Consider the following 15593-nt stretch of genomic DNA (forward strand, 5'->3'; position numbering starts at 1 on the left):
GTGACCGCCCAGCGGGGGCGGCCTCAGCCGGACGCCACAGCCGGAGCTCAGGGCAAGGGGCAGCAGGCGCCCCGCTCCCAGCCGGGGACCTGCACGGGGACCTGCAGCCCCAGCTCCGGCCAGGCCCAGAGTGAGGCTGGCAAAGCGGTGCGTGCGGCCGGGCTGGGTCAGGGAGGCGGTGCGGGAGACGGGACGGTCACTCCGTCCGGAAGCGTCACGTCACGTCCGCCGGAAGCGGAAGTACACCCGAAAGGCAGGCTGCGCGCGGCGCGTCGGGACCCGGAAGCACTCCCCGAGGCCCCGCCCCGCCTCCCAATACCGCTGCCGGGGGCCGCCGCGCTTCCTTTCTGCGCTCGCGCTCGTGGTGCCCGGAGCAAGTGCGTCGCGCGGCCGGGCGGGAGGGGCGAAGGGGGTGGGAGGCCCCGGGGGGTGGCGGTGGGAGACCCGGGCCGCGGCGGGCGGGGAGGGGACTCGGCCCGGCCTCACGGCGCCGCGGGGTCTCGCAGGTGCGCCCTCGCCATGCAGAACGACGCCGGCGAGTTCGTGGACCTGTACGTGCCGCGGAAATGGTGAGCGACCTCCGCCCCGACTCCCGCCGCCTCCGCGGCTCCCCACCCGCCCGCTCACCGCGCTCCCCCATCCCCGCAGCTCCGCCAGCAACCGCATCATCGGCGCCAAGGACCACGCGTCCATCCAGATGAACGTGGCCGAGGTGAGCCGGGCGGCCGAGGGCCAGTCCCTCCGGGGAGGACGCGCGCAGGGTGCCCCGCGCGGCCGGTCATCCCCGGCCCGGTGTGGAGCGGGAGGCGCCCGGCGCTCTCCGTGACACCCGGTGACGATTTGCAGGTGGACAAGGTGACGGGCAGGTTCAACGGCCAGTTCAAGACCTACGCGATCTGCGGGGCCATCCGCAGGATGGTGAGTGTGTCCCTCCCCGCGCGGACGACTGGGAGGGGACGTGAGCGGCCGGGTCCACGTGCTGGCCGCCGGGCCTTCCTGGGGGTGCGGCCGGGGTCTGGGGGCCAGGAAAGGGCCACCCTGGCCCCTAGAGGACCCCCCCCCCCCCGCCGGGCGGTCAGAGGGGAGGCCGGAGACTGAGCGAGCCGGTGCTCGGCCGGCCCTGCTTCTTCCAGGGTGAGTCCGACGACTCCATCCTGCGACTGGCCAAGGCCGACGGCATCGTTTCCAAGTAAGTCAGAGGGCCTGCGTTTGGGCACAGAGGCCCTGGACCTTTCCAGAAACAGGCTTTAACGCTGCCCTTTTGTCCTAGGAACTTCTGAGTGGAGGAGCGCACAGAAGCGGGGGCTTGTCGTAAATAAATGGTGAAACTCGTCTGTGTCGGTCTGGTCTGTGACTGGAGGCGCGTCTCTGGGCACCAGGGTGGGGGCGGTGGTGTTTGACACGGAGGGGCCGCTCAGCCGAAAGGAGACAACCAGCCCGCGGAGGACGTCGCAAAACCACGTTTTACTTTGGACCAGACACATGACTATTTGCAAACACGTGACATGTGACTGGACGACGAGGTCAGAGGGCCCCGAGCGCACTTTCAGTCCACAGCCGCCAGTGCGGAGAGCGCCGGGCCCTCCAGACACCTGTGGCGGGTGCAGGCTGAAGGCTGGTCAGTACTGGCTTGGCTGTGGTGACCGCGGAGTCCCACAGGGGAGCGGCTTTCCGCATGGGGGACACAAGGACGAGCTAAGGGAGACGTTACCTATTGTACGTGAGCACGTAAACGGGGCACGTCTTTGCGGCTCTAAGGTCGCCTGGAAGTTCCCCAGGACACGTGCCCTCTTCTGAGGTGAAGCCGTGAACCGGCACGTGCACTTGGGTGGGTCCCTTGCAGCACCCGTGACCCGAGACATCCTTGAGACGCAGGCGGCAGGGCAGGTGGGTATCCGGAGGGAACCACCACCTTCACCTTGGGTCCGTAGGGGCTCGGGGCCGGCGCTAGCAAGGACAAGGACGTGCTCCACCGTAAACGAGGCTGGAGCGCGGACTTGGGCTTTGGCATTCACGCTGCAGTCTCCGCCGGCCCTGGGGGCGGACGCGGGTGCCCGAGTGCTGTGGTGAGAACTGGGGTCTCCCTTGCGCGGAAGCACCGGTTCGCGTGAGGACGGGGTGGCGCCGCAGCCGGGCCTGCGACCGGTTCGTAGGGCCGCACAAGGGGAGCGGCGGGAGAGCCCAGCCAACGTGGTCGTTGTTGACAGCAGCTGACCCAAGGCGGGAAACTCCTTGGTTCTTCAGTGTTTGGTGGGGCAGTGCGCGGGAGAACCAGGTCACAGAGTGTGCGGGAAGGCCGCAGACCTGGGAAAGCAGAACACAGGCCCTGGTGGGCAGGAGGGGCACAGGCCTGTGCACAGGTGACCGCCATTACCCCGTGGGCTCCCTTCATGACAGCTGGGCCTACTGCTCCTGCCTGCCTGGGAAGAAGCCGTGTGAGCACTGACCCCTCAGGGAGGTGGTGCCATGGGGTGCAGGGCCATGGAGGAGCCCATCTCCTGCCTGCTTGAGGGTCAAGTGTGGTTTCAAGTCACAACTTCAACAGATGTCGTGTAACCAATTTTTCTTCCCTTAAAAAGACCCATAGAACCAAATCGCAAGTAACAATAAATACACTTTCTCCGTCACAATATTGCTTAGGAAGATCAAGAGCCAAGAGCAAGCAATCCAGTCAACCTGAAGGTCCAGAGTGTCGTAGGCAAGCAGGGCGGCGAGGTCCCCAGGGACAGGCCAGTGTCTGTGCCGAGGCCCACTGGGTTGTATGACGCTCGGCACCAGGATTTCACAGTGACACGATGCTGGGAAGAGTAGCAAATGAGGGAAACCGGAGTCTGCTCCAGCTTAATCCGATGCCAGAGCTCCGCCTGGGGATGCGGGGAGGCGGGCGAGCTTCCCCGGAGGCGCTGCTGGGCAGGAGGGAGCCAGGCCTTCGGGGCACATCTCCGCAGCCGAGCCCAACGAGCCCAACGCTTCATGACCCCAACGCTTCATGATGTTACCTTCAGCACTTTCAGTGTGTTGGGGAGGGTGCGGGAACCCGGATCTTCACTGGTGGTTCGTGGAAGACGCCAAGAAGGACACCGCGGAGCTGGGGTGGCCGTACGGGTAAGCCGGGGTCCCCGTGCAGCCCACTCTCAGGCACGTGGCAAAGAACACAAAACCTCCCATCTTGTTCCTACGGACACACTAACTGGCTCTCTGGAATACCACGGGCACAGTGCGCTTTGGAACAGAAACAGTCCCCGCAAGACTGCGAGGGTGTGAAGACAGTGGCATCAGTCACAGAGGCAGGCGAGTCCCCGCCAGGCGGGTGCCCCAGCTGGGTGCCGACGTGGGGCCCGGTGGGCGTGCGATGCCTGCGAACACCTCCTGGGCCCGCGCGGGCGCCTGCACAGGGGCTGCATGGGCTGCGTGGGCAGCAGGGCCGGCCTTGGCTAGAACTGCTGCGTGAGGCGTCGGTAATGAGGTAACACCTGGCTCTCGGGAAGGTAGAGCGCGAGTTCCAAGGCCACCAGCACCGTGAACTCGAACCCAATTAGATCCCGTCTGTTGAATCGGAACCTTTCCTCCAGCTTCTGCATTGAAAACGCGAGGTGGTTACGCGGGGCCTGGTCCTGTCTCCGGCCCAGGACAGCAGGTGCAGGCCTGGCTCCGGGTCCCCCGTGGGCAGCCAGGTCTGGGGGGAGGGGGCGTACTCACATCGATGAGCTGCTTCACCTCGCCCCTGCGCAGGTCGCTGCTGATCTTGGCCGCGAGCAGCACGCAGGCGCCGGCGCACAGCTTGCGGTTCTGCTTGTTGAGTTTGCCCTGCAGGACCAGCTTCTCGAAGTACACGTACGCCATGGACACGGTCACGGGCTCCAGGCTGCACTCCTCAGAAAGGTTCCGCATCTCCCGCTTCAAACTGCGGGTGACGGGGGGCCCGGTGCTCGGGGGCGAGGAAGCAGCCACCCTGCCCGGCCCCGCCACGGTGCTTTGGGCGGCGGGAAAGCCCTATTCCCTTTGGGTGGCGCAGCCCGGCGCTCGGCCTGCCGCTTAGCGGGGGAGCTGGCCGATGCTGGGCCGTGGCACCCGTCCTCCCAGCTGTATTGGCAGGCCCACGCTGTGCTCCAGGGGACACTGGACAGAGGACACGGTCCCTGCTGTCCTGTGGCAGTGGGGAGGACAGGGCGGGAGAAAGCCCGCGGAAAGGCCCTGTGGTGCAGACGCGCTGAGGCAGTATCTAGACCTCAGTGAAGCCCTTAGGCGTGCTGCTGGGGAGCGGACGGTGGGACGCAGTGCGGCCGGAAGGACCCAGGGCAGGGCAGTGTGCCGCTTCCTCGCCGTGAGGTCTTGGGCCAGCCTCGTCGGCCCTCGATCCCATCCACCACGGGGCTCAGTGCCCGCCGCCCATGCCGTCCCGCGTGTCAGGGAGGAGGGCTTGGAGGTGTGGGTACAAGAGGCCGCGAGGCAGCCTGGTCTGCGGAGGCGGTAGGAGGGGACTGGGACCTGCCGGAAATGGGGGCAGGAGCCGGGAGACCCCGCCTCAGCCGCTCACCTCCGGATCTTGCTCAGGGTCAGTTTGATGTGCGGGAACTTCTCTCGGAAGGTCTCATTCATGTCCTTCTTGAGGTCACAGGGCTTCACGTACTCGATCACCGTGGTCTGCAGGAGAGGCAGCAGGGTGGGGAGCCCGCCCCGCGCAGGCCTCGGGCCCCAGCCGCCCGAGGCCCTGGGGGGCGCTTTCATGCCGGCCTGGGGCTGCGACGCCAACACGCGGTGGCTTCAGGCACCAGCTCTGCCAAGGACACACCTCGGGACCGAGAGCACAGTGGGCAGCCCCGGGCCACCAGGGTGCATGCTGAAGGCAGCAGTGACCCCAGGGCACCCCTCCGGCCTACGGTGTCCCCCGTCCTGTCCTGAGGTGCTGCTGCTGTCCTGGGGGTGGGGGGGCAAGTCAGCCCCACCCTGGCAGCTCGCGGGGCCGGGCGGGGTGGGCACGCGGCGGCGCTCCCCGTACCATGTAAGAGGCGAAGACAAGCACCCGCTTGTGCTTGCCGCAGGGCCACTGTGGGTCGTCCAGCAGATTGGGGTTGTATTCCGGCACGTCCCCGGCGTCGCCGCCTGCAGGCAGAGGGCAGCCCTGACTCACCGCGAGCCCCCAGCTGGGGTCTGCGGTCTGGGAGGGGCTGCAGGCCGTGCTTCCCTGCTCCGGAGAGCTGGGTGGAAGGAAGGAACGCTTGACAAGGAAGGGCCCCCGGCCCCCCCGGCCCCCCGGCGACCCTGCCATTGCTGGACACAGGATCTCTCCATTGCCCGGTCAGACGAAGCCTAGGCTGTCTGCTCTAGCGGGAGTCCCTTCTCCTGACCCTGCTCCAGAGCCTGGTGCCCTGTCTGGATTGGGACCCTAGTCGGCCACGTGCTCTCTCTTGCCCAGCTGGTGTGGCCGCCTGCCCTAAGCCCAGTTAGGGCACACGAGGCTACCTAGTTCCGTGCTAGCTGGCGCTGACTTGGCCGGGGCTGGTTTGTATCTTGAGCCTGGCAGAGCGCGGGAGACGCTGGGCCGGGGCTGGGGCGGCGGGCCGTGGCCGTCTGTCTTGTGTGTGACCAGGGCGTTGGTGGGGTACAAGAACTTGGCGTAAGACACCACCTGGAGAGACAAGGGTGTCAGGGCTCAGTCCCTATCGCCCCCGGGCCCTGGGCCTGGCCTGAGACCAGAGGTCCAGCAAGCTGTCCCTACGCCTCCTGTTGCAGGAAGGCCCCGCACAACTACCACCCTGGCGTGGGTAAAGAAAGACCTGCTGAGGGCGAGGGCTCCCAGGCAGCCCCGCGCTGGGCGCTGCGCCCCTGGGGTCAGTGTTCTCAGTAACAAGAACATTCCGGAATGCCACCCTGGCCAGCCCGTGTGGATCTGCAGCACAGGAACCTTCTCCCTCCCTCTGACCGCCAGCGAAGAGACGGCACCGGGACCCCCTCCCGACTCGGGTTGTTTTCGTCACCTGGCTGCTGAGCGAGGCTACGGGGCCCGTGTCCGGGCTGTGGGGCTTTCTCCCACCGACACCGTGCATTTTAGAAGATTTGGGGGAAACACAGCTCCATGTGTTTGTTGCCTTGGTGAGTGCAAGCTCCGTGGCCCCCAACACCCACACTGCCCACGGACCGCAGCCACACTTGCCTTCCCGTCCGCTCCCAGCTCAACGCCTTCCAACTCAAAGACCATCTCGGGAGACACGGAGACGCCGCCGGACGGGTGCTTCTGCTTCTGGCTGTCCACCCTCAGGTCGCTGCAGTGCACAGGACGGGGGACGGCTGCCGCCCTCCCTGCCCCTTCCCAGGCCCACGCACTTCCTGTTCGAATGCTCGAGAGGTCGGCAGTCAGGGAGAGGCACTGACCTCTGCTCGAGGCCACCCGCTTGGCCAGCTTGCCCAGACCCGTCCCAGGGGGAAGGGTTCCCCATCGCCATCCCCACCCCAACGGTCGTCTCCTTCCTCCTGGAGCGACGCACGGGACACACCTGCCCGAACCGCACACGAGGACGCAGGGCAGTGGCCCCACGAGCAGCGTCCCCGGCATCTGCCTTAAGCAGCTCACACAGAGCAATGGTGCGGACACACCCCTGCTAGGGAACCAGGCCCAAAGGCCGTCAGAGCTCCTGGGGAGCTGTGCCAGGCCTGATGCCGAGCTCGGCGCCGCCCTGGGCCACTCACCTGAGCCGCAGGCCTTCTCCGTAGGGCAGGACTGAGAAGGCCGCACAGAGGGACCGCTTGGCACAGATGAGCACAATCCTGGGGGGAGGTGCTGGTCAGAGCAGGTGGGAGGCGTTTCTGGGAGAAAATGCCTTCTCCTCTAGACTTGGGTGACACGAGCTGCTGGCTGGGACCACCGCACACCTGGGCTCGCTGAAGCCCCCCCAGCAAGCAGACCTGCCTCGGGCCTGCTCCTCGGCACCAGCACGAGCCCATCACCCTGGGGGTCATGCTTGTGTGTGGGGGGTCTGGGCTACTGCTAGGAGAATACAGAGCTCCCCGACCAGGGCAATGGGGTGGACACTTGGCAGCAGGGCCTCCAGGAGGAAGGGCAGCAGGCTCAGATGTCTCAGGGCGACAGGAACGCCTAGGGGCCCCTGCAGTGCCAACAGACACAGGAGCCCCGAGGGCCGCCGCACCAGGCCCGCACCCCGGTCCGGGGCAGCTGCATCCCAGCTGGGGCTCAACCACCCACCGTGTTTCCCAAATAAACCCCAGCCCCCCTCTCTCGGCCACACTGCATCATCACGCCTGTCCTGTGTCCCTTCACCCGGGCTACCACAGAGGGGCACAAGGCAGGTCCCCAGCCCCTGATCGGGGCGAGGGGGACACAACGGGCAGCTCCAGGGCTGCAGGTGGGGGCCCAGGATTGGACGGCAGCCCTGGCCGTGGCACGTGGCACCTGCTGTTCCTGGTGTCATACTGCCTCATGTTCTTGATGAAGTGAGTCTTCTTCAAGCCTTTGTGTCTTGGGGATCCGGATATGTGCTTGGTTCTGCAAGATAACAACCAGATCACTCTTTCCCCCCTCGAGACCTCCTCTGGCCCCAGGTCTCAGACACCCTCACCTTTGAACAGAGGCACAGCCCGCAGCGTCTTCCAGGAACTCAAGAGAACAGCGCTGGGAGGAGACTCGCCTTCTGTAAGAAGACAGAGCAGGGCCTCCGCTCAGCTAACACCTGGGAAGGGGCCGCTCTCAGGCTTCTCCCCGCCGAAGGGCAGCCCAGCCACCGACTGGGTCAGGAGCCTGTCTGGGGTGAGGTCTGAGCCTTGGGTAGGGCCACCCAAGGACCAGAGTGTCAGAAGAATCCAAGGGGGACCAGCACCCTGGTCTGCTGCCTGTGGCTTCCCAGAGCTCAGCCCAGCACGTTCCAGCATCTTCTCTGGCCCAGGATTGGCAGGGCCGGCCATGCGCACCCACAGCTGAAGGAGCTGCACCTAGAGAGCTCGCAGCCTCCCACCCCACTGTCAGGGGAGCTCCTCAGGCCTGAAGGCCCAGAGACCCTGCGTGGCCGCGCTCTTAGGCCAAGATCACAAACCCTGGTTACAGCACCCAGGCCACCCCTGTGGTCACCTGTCGACCTCCTCGTCCTCGTGGGTGGACGTGCACATCTCACCAGTAAGGGCCGCTTGTGATGAAGCTATGCAGATGGGCCCCGAGCCCACACACGTTCCCAGCGAGGGAGGATCCCAGAGACCACGGCTGTGGGTCCACGAAATTAAGCGACATGGGCCGGCATATGCCAGACACCCCGCGTGTCTAGAGTATGAACCGAGCCCAGGCTCCTGGGAAGGGGAGCAGGGGAGGGACACATGGCCGAGGAAGCCACTTTGGGGAGCTGCAGCCTGCCCAGAAGCAACGCTGTCCTCCCAAGACCCCGGCTGACGGAAGAGCCCCAGCGTGGTCACGCCACTTCACCACGCAGAGGTGGCCTGGAGTCCCGGGAGGAAGGAGCCAGGGGCACAGGTGGTCACCGTCGTGTGCTAGGGGCCCAGCCCCACCTCCTGCCACGGAGCCACCGCCTGCGGCAGCCCAGAGCCACTGGGCACCTGGCCCGGGTCGCAGGACCAGGGCGGTCCTGGGGCTCCAAGGCTGTCACGCGAAGCTACAGCCCAGGCTCCACGTAAGTCTTTAAAATGACCGCGGCAGCACGAACTCACTGAAAAGCAACAAAAATTGAACACGGCGCAACCTCCAGCGAAATGCTGGGTCTCCGAGGACGGGCAGTGACCTCCCTCCGCAGCTGGTGGGGAGGCACCCGCCTACCAGACGCGTGCTCGGGTCAGAGAGGCAGCAGAGCTGGGGCCGCAGCAGCAGCCTGAGGACTGGCCGGGGGGGGCAGTGAATGGGCAGCGGGAGGGGCACGTCGGGCGGACATCCAGCGTCCTAAGAAGCCTGCGGGGGGAGATAGGGGTGAGCAGGAGGAAGGGCAGGCCCCGCTCAAGGAAAGCTGCCAACCTGGGGAGAGCCCAAGCGTCCCCGGAGGCGTCTGCGTGCGGCCCTGCGGGGCCAGCTCTGAGGCTCCGTGGAGCAGCCCCCTGTGGCTTCCTCAGGGCACTTCCCAGGGGGTGTCCCAATGGCTTCCGCACACCCGGGACCTTGTCTGCAGGGCCCAGGCCGGCAGCGACCTCCACAGAGGCCCGGCCCGGCACACGGTCTCTGGCCCGCTGCCCGGAGGAGTGGCAGGCGGGACAGGGACCTCTGCCGCCTCGCTCACGCCTTCCGGAGATCCTGGGATGATGCCATAAGCTCAGCTCACCAGGCTTTAAAATCTGTCCCCACGTCTTTCGCAGGTACCTCTCTCCCCTCGCAAGCATTTTACACGGACGCTCAGCCCTCACGATAACTGCGTGGGAGGGCGGTGCTATTACTCTCCGTTGATGTGTGGGGAAACTGAGGCACAGAGCAGGCAGGCGAGCTGCCCGAGGTCACAGCTGCTCAGGTGGTACCGGGACCTGCGCACCCGCAGGCGGCCTGTGCGTTTGCCAACGGCAGGAGCACGGCCTCTCTGCCCCGCTGCGGCCACCGCGGGACTGGCTGGAATCGAGGCCGCCCCTCGGGCATGTCCTCGGGTGCTTCTCTGCTGAACGCGGCCTGCGTTCCCGGTGGGCTGTCTGAGCTGGGGTGAAAAGCCCGCAACAGTGCCCGTCACTGTGCCCCAAGCTGAGGTGCACACAGGCCATGGGAGGCCCAGGCGTGCAGGCCTACTGTGTTCTCAGGATCAGGCGGACGTGCAGGTACTGGGAGGGGGCCCAGCGTGGGGTGCGTCCCCACCAGCAGAGGGTGGAGTGAGGGCACAGTGATGAGCTGGTGGCTGCAGAACATCCTGGAAGGGGAGCGTCTGTGGGCAGGAGAGAAGCGGCCTGCACGCTCTCAGGGATCCCAGCCCCCTTGGGTGTGGAGGTGACCGTGTGTCGGGCAGTACCCGGTCTACAGGGTTGCCAGAAAGTGAAGGCAGTTGGGAAGCCGGCAGTCAGGGCCCTGGTCGTGGACGTGCACGACCGTCGAGGGGCTGCCCCAGGTGGCCAAGTGGAGCCTCCCCCTCCCGGAACGTGGAGCAGCCCAGCCGCGCGGGGACAGCGCCCGTTCAAAAGAAACTGCGGTCCACCTCTGGCAGTGGTTCCTCTGGAGGAATGTCCGGCCCCTCGGTGAGTCCCGAGGCGAGACCACCATGGCTTTGCACGGGGCCCCAGCACGGATGGGCTCCAGGCAAGGGTGCCCTGCTCACCCTCTCTGGAACCTGCCCCCAGGAAGGTGTCTGTGCGGGCAGCAGGCAGGACAGAACATGCCAGCAGCTCTACCTGAAAGTCCCCGCGGGAGGTGAGCAGCGTGGTCAGCAGGAGGCTGGGCGCGCCGCACTCTCACGTGCCTAGACCCAGACGGAAGCTGGGGTCTTGGTGCGCCGGGGCGGGGGGGCGGCTGCAGAGAGCTTCTGGGGGACAGCACGAGCTGCCCCCAGAGTGGGACACGCATTTTATACCCCATCTAAAAACACCACCACTAACAAACGGGCTACACAGAACAAAACCTGGGTTCTCTGTCACCTGCGCCGCCCCCTCCCCCTCCCCTGACCCCGGATGTTCGGGCAACACAAGTCTCCCCAGCCTAGGAAGCCTCTCTGCTGAGCCCTGGTCAGGGCCAGGGTCTGTGGGACGGGGGCTACTTGCGGGCGACCGGCCCGAGGCTGCCTGCACTGGCCTCTTCAGGGAAGAAGGAGCCAAGGGTCAGGGCCGTGGGAGAGGCTGTCAGGAGGGCGCAGGCGGCCACTGCAGGGACCCCGGGTCTGCTCACTCTCCTGCTCACTCTCAGAACTGCCTCCCCCAACCCCAGATGTGAAATGCTCCTGCCAACGCAAAATCACCACTAGAGTTTCTATCGTCTGACCGACGCCCTGTCATGCAGAAGTGCCCGGTCAAGGATGGGCTCCCACCTGAGGTCTGTTTGAGGGCTGAGAACCACCCAGACGGAGTGAGGGGCCAAGTGACGGGGTCAGACCAGCTGGCGTGGGCTGCAGAGTACCTGTGCCCACGACGGGGGACCCTTTCCTGCTCTGCTCATGTGAGCACCCGACCTCACAGACCCTTGTGCGTACTTGTCCAAGGAGTGGTGGTCCTGGGCACCCCATCTTGCCAAGTCCCTGCCTGGAAAAGCACAGACCCCATGTTCCAGCTGACCACTCGGAGAGGCCGAAGTGCCCCGGGGATGGGACCCCAGGTGTGGCCTCTGGGGGCCACGTCTCAGCAAGGCCTCTGAGCCGCCACAGGACGACGTGCCTCCGGGCTCTGCCCTTGGCAACCACCTCCAGCTGAGCTCCGGCTTAGAGTCCCCCAAATCAGAGTTGTAAGCAAACTGCCAGCCGCTACACTGACATTGGTTTAACTTGGACAGGAGCTTGGCGGCTTCGGGAACACAAAGTGGCTCCTGGCCAGGGTGGCAGCCGAAACCCCAGGCCCTTCTCAGAATCGCTCCAGGGGGAGCCCTCCAGAATCTGCTCCCAGCGAATGCAGCCACGTCCCTGGCCTCCTGCAGCGCCCCTGGCTCCCCTGCCTTGTCCTCAGTGCCTTGGACACGAAGGAGGGCTGTAGTGGGCTCAGCTGTGCCCCCCCAGGGGTCAGCAGCAGGTTACCCGGTGAGTTGAGTCCTGAACCCTGACGTCTGTGACTAGGACCCTGTTTAGAGACAGGGTCTTCGCAGATACGACCAAACGAAGAGGGGGCCCGTCGGGTGGGCCCTGACCCCATGGCTGGGGTCGTGCGAGGAGAGGAAAGGCCAGGTTTGGATACAGACACAGGAGAAGCACCAGGAAGACGGAGCAGAGACTCGAGGGACACCTGGGGCCACCTGGAGCTGGGGGAGGCAGGAAGCCTCCCTCCCCAGGGCTTCCAGAGGGAGCGCAGCCCTGCACCATCCCCATCTCAGACCTGCGTCCCCCGGGACGGCGAGGGGAAGCGCTGCTGCGGTCCAGCGGGGCCAGCTCCCGGGGCTCTGCTCAGCAGCTGCGCCTCTCGGGGGCTTTCTAGGAGAGAGGAGGGTGTGGGGCCCGGCGGGCACCGGCTGGGGCCTGGAAACCTGTTCCCGCCAGCGGGAGGAGCCCAGAAGCCCGCCCGCTCGCCTCAAGTGACGCGGTGTCAAAATGAAAGTAAACACTGTCTTAGAGGTTCTAGGAGGGAAGTGTGGACACCAGTGACTTGCTCGCTGGCTTGGCAGGAAAAGCCACACCGGGCTGAGCCCTGAGGGTGACACAGCTTTCCCGCCGTGGACTGAGTGGGAGCACTCACCTGCGGCTGCCCCTGCGGCTCACCCGGCCCTGGCCGAGGCCGCCCCTTGCCCAGCCCTTGAGCTCACCGGACCTCACACAGCCCCTCAGGGAGGTGGTGCCGAAGGCAGCGCTTCACAGAGGAGTAAGCTGAGACTCCTGCCCGCGGCCACAACAGAGCCCCTGATGGGTGGACCTAGGATGACAGCGGGTCTGAGCACCGCACGCGTGGTACGGACTTCGGGAGGCCCTCACTAGCCCCCACTCCGGAAGCGCTACAGCTCGGAGCCCCCGGGCTTGGCTGGCCGGCCCTCAGCACTCTGCGGCGGCTCCCTGTGGGCAGGGCCGGGGAGGGACCGTTCTGCACAGGCAGGTGTGGCCCCAGAGGGCAGGAAGGCGGGAGCGGCGGGAGAGCGCTCACGGCCTGGGCTCAGGCCATGGCTAGAGGCACACAGGGACGGGGGTGGGTGCAGCAGGGAAGCCAAAGGGCACCGCTACGCACGTCATGTGCCCACCCCACGCCAGCGTCCTCCCAAGCGCCCGGGGATGGGCGGGGCGGGAGCACCAGCAGCCCCTGCGGCCCGGTGGGGTTCCTGCTCACAGGCAGCCACACCCCCCTCAGGCTCTTCCCTAGAGCGTGGCCGCAAGGGCCAGGCTGCCGGCTGGCCTGGTGTGGAGGGTCTGGCCCGCAGCAGGGTGGCCTGTTTGCGGAACAGAGAGCCTAGGACGACGTGCAGGCTGCCCAGAACGCACACGCGCCCCCAAGGTGGAGGAGGTGGCCGGGTGCCAGCCTGCCCGGAGCAGACACAAACTGCTCTCGGGAAGCTCCGGCCTGGCAGCAGGGGACCCCCTGCCCTCTGAAGCCCCCTGACTCGTCACACCACAGAGGGCCTCCAGAGACCCAGTGTGATCTGGGGACCACCCTCCGGGCTGACACGACGACTTCGAGGAAGAGGACAAGGAGGCTTTGGGGCTCTGTTTTTAAAATGGACTGATCTCCATCGGTCAGACAGCTTTTTCTCAACGCCAGCCTCCCCTGCGGAAGCAGTCCCCCGCCCGGGGGTGGCAGCTGCCGAGCTGCTGTGTTCGGGCCGGATGACCCCTACCTTCACTCAGCCCCCACCTGTCTCTGCGGCCCGGGCCAGGCCTGTGGGTGGCACGGGTCAGGTTCACGGGTGCCCCCTGGCCTGCCCAGAAGCCAGCGGCTTCCCCGCAGAGCTGGAGAGAACCTCCGCCCCCGGTGCGATGGTGACCTCGGTACGCGCCTACCCGTGGGCTACACGCGCGAACTCAGAATGTGAGGTCAAGAACGGACAACCAAGCCTGCAGTCTGGACTCACCCGCCATCTTCCGCGCTGAGGGCCAGGGCTTTGAGGCAGCCGTGACGACCTCCAGGGGAGAAGAGTCGCCTCTGCACCCCAGGGACTCGAGGCGTCGGCCCAACCATGCGGGCCAGCTCTGTGCTCAGCCCCTCCCTGCACACCTGCGGGGGCTGCCTCGGGAGGGCCTGCCCTGCAGCTGTGCTCTGCGAAGGCTAAGCACTGCCCTTCCAGAAGGACAGCAGCCAGTCCTGAGGCCCAGGTGAAGGTGGGCAGTGGGAGGGGACGGGATGGCCCCAGCGTCTAGAGGAAGGTGCCGAGGGAGCCGGGACGCCTAACGCGGAGCTCTGCGGGCAGCTGAGGAAGGGTCTCTGGGAGAAGAAAGTGGGGTGTCTGGCAGCCAGATGGGGCCATCTGGGCGCAGGGGCCATCTGGGCACAGGCAGCCTGGAGGGGCAGGGCTCAGGGGTGGGTGCCTGCTCTGGGACGGGCTGAGGGCTTCCTAGAAGTGGAATCAGGGCAGGGAGAGTAAGTGCAAGCTGGGAATGGACAGGGCCAGGGACACTGAGCTCGGAGGGGACGGGGTGGGGAGGACAGCAGTCAGCCGGGGGTAATGGGGTGGACCAGGGACCAGCAGGCTGGGAGGCTGGGAGGTTCGGCCGGCACAGGCCACACGGTACAGTGCCCGGAAGAGCGGAGGGTCGTCCAGCTCAGAGAACGCAAGGAGACACACAAGGGAGGTTTGGGAGTCCCTGAGTCTGGGGACTGATAAAGGGCTGGGAGGGGCGTGTCCAGAGCTGCCAGGCCTGTGTGTCTGGGGCTGACAAGGGCTGAGGGAACCCGAAGACTGAAGGGGCTGGCAGAGTCAAGGGGACCGTGACCCCATGTCTACGGAGAGGGCCTGAGGACAGCTGACCCCCACATCTGGAGACTCATGGGGCCCAGGCAAAACTCTCTTCCTTGTGCTGATGAGGCCCAGGATACCCCAACCCTGTGTCGGGGGCTCCCAGGGGAGCAGGGTCCCCTTCTGATCCCCAAGTCATGTGTGACCCTCTGTCAGGGGCTCCCAGGGTCCCAGGTGACCCTGATCCCTAGGTCCTATGCAGATAGGGCCCTGGACCACTTCGCCACGCCCGTGGACCGATGACCCCCAGGTCGCCCCGACCCTGTGTCCCGGGCTGTCAGGTCACCCCAGCGCTGCGCGGATCCGGCGTGGGGTTCCACTCACCTCTGGCGCTGCGCATCCAGCCCGAGTCCCAGGCCGATGCCCAGGTTGGCGGGCGCGGGGCCGGGCGCCGGGCTGAGCAGGCCCTGGGGCGCCGACGTCCTGCCCGCGGGACCGGGCAGCCCCGGCAGGCCGGCGGGGGGCGCGGGCGGCGGCGGCGGCGGCGGGGGCGGCGGCGGGGCCCCGCGGGAGGGGGGCTCTGGCCCCGGCGGCCCCGGGGGTCCCGGCGGCGGCGCGGGCGGCTCGCGGGCTTCGGCGGGCGGCGGCGGCGGCGGCTTCTCCCCGCCCGGGCCCAGGCTCGGGGGGCGGCCGTCCAGGGAGATGTTGTTGAGGAAGAAGAGAGCGGCCTGGCGGCGCCGCGAGTCCCCGCGCCTCCGGAGCGCCTGCGGCGGGGCCCTGGCGGCGGGGCCGGGGCCGGCGGGCGGCGGGGCCCTGGCGGGGCCGGCTCCGGCGCCGGGGCCGGGAGCCGGGCCTGGGGCTCCACCCGCCGCGGCCGCGGCCATCCTCCGACTGAGCCCGCCGGCTGCCCGCCGCCGCCGCCCCACCCGCGCGCACGCGCCCGCGCTGGTCGCCCATTGGCCGAGGCGCGCCCACATGCAAATATCTTGCTGCCGCGCCTACCCATTGGTCCTCGCGGTGCCGGGGGCGGCCGCGGAGCCCCGGGGCGGCTCCCCTGGGTCCTAGAGGCGGTGCTGCTGCGGCAGGAGGGAGCCCGGCGCGGGAGGGGGGAGAAACCCCGCGGGGCCCGGCTGTCTGCCCGGCGGCGGTGCTGACCCGGGTTCGAATC

The 15593-nt window shown here is 67.1% G+C and overlaps 2 protein-coding genes across 4 annotated transcripts; one reads left to right on the plus strand and one right to left on the minus strand.

Moving 5' to 3' along the window:
• Positions 1-285: 285 nt before the first annotated feature.
• On the plus strand, positions 286-1332 carry RPS21 (ribosomal protein S21). The gene is made up of 6 exons (XM_045980469.1): positions 286-377; positions 507-569; positions 649-712; positions 847-918; positions 1134-1189; positions 1271-1332. The coding sequence occupies exons 2-6, from the start codon at positions 520-522 to the stop codon at positions 1278-1280; spliced, it is 252 nt and encodes an 83-aa protein (XP_045836425.1). The 5' UTR covers positions 286-377; positions 507-519; the 3' UTR covers positions 1281-1332.
• Positions 1333-1443: 111 nt separating this feature from the next.
• Positions 1444-15349, minus strand: CABLES2 (Cdk5 and Abl enzyme substrate 2). 3 transcript variants are annotated; one of them, XR_006815291.1, is made up of 11 exons: positions 14810-15349; positions 7575-7646; positions 7409-7501; positions 6688-6765; positions 6155-6263; positions 5464-5629; positions 5000-5103; positions 4538-4644; positions 3700-3904; positions 2677-3575; positions 1444-2304 (listed from the first exon to the last, which is right to left on the minus strand). XR_006815291.1 is itself a non-coding variant. In XM_045980467.1 (10 exons), exons 1-10 carry the CDS (start codon positions 15307-15309, stop codon positions 3435-3437), a joined length of 1548 nt encoding a protein of 515 aa, XP_045836423.1. In that variant the 5' UTR covers positions 15310-15349; the 3' UTR covers positions 2549-3434. The 3 variants fall into 3 exon arrangements, 2 of the variants coding, with proteins under 2 accessions (XP_045836423.1, XP_045836422.1); XM_045980467.1 differs by lacking the exon at positions 1444-2304 and having other exon boundaries at positions 2549-3575; positions 7409-7474; XM_045980466.1 differs by lacking the exon at positions 1444-2304 and having other exon boundaries at positions 2549-3575.
• Between the last annotated feature and the right edge of the window lie 244 nt (positions 15350-15593).

This window comes from Meles meles, chromosome 16 (genome assembly GCF_922984935.1).
Source record: "Meles meles chromosome 16, mMelMel3.1 paternal haplotype, whole genome shotgun sequence".
NCBI classification, from domain to species: domain Eukaryota; kingdom Metazoa; phylum Chordata; class Mammalia; order Carnivora; family Mustelidae; genus Meles; species Meles meles.

Bases quoted from the DNA above. Each gene is read 5' to 3' on its own strand.
- CABLES2 (XM_045980466.1), bottom strand. From the start codon at position 15,309: ATGGCCGCGGCCGCGGCGGGTGGAGCCCCAGGCCCGGCTCCCGGCCCC. The intron at 7,502-7,574 runs GTGAGGGTGTCT...GTTATCTTGCAG, and splicing joins GGCTGTGCCTCTGTTCAAAG to AACCAAGCACATATCCGGAT. The intron at 3,905-4,537 runs GTGAGCGGCTGA...CGTCACCCGCAG, and splicing joins ACCCTGAGCAAGATCCGGAG to TTTGAAGCGGGAGATGCGGA.
- RPS21 (XM_045980469.1), top strand. From the start codon at position 520: ATGCAGAACGACGCCGGCGAGTTCGTGGACCTGTACGTGCCGCGGAAA. The intron at 713-846 runs GTGAGCCGGGCG...GACGATTTGCAG, and splicing joins TCCAGATGAACGTGGCCGAG to GTGGACAAGGTGACGGGCAG. The intron at 919-1,133 runs GTGAGTGTGTCC...TGCTTCTTCCAG, and splicing joins GCGGGGCCATCCGCAGGATG to GGTGAGTCCGACGACTCCAT.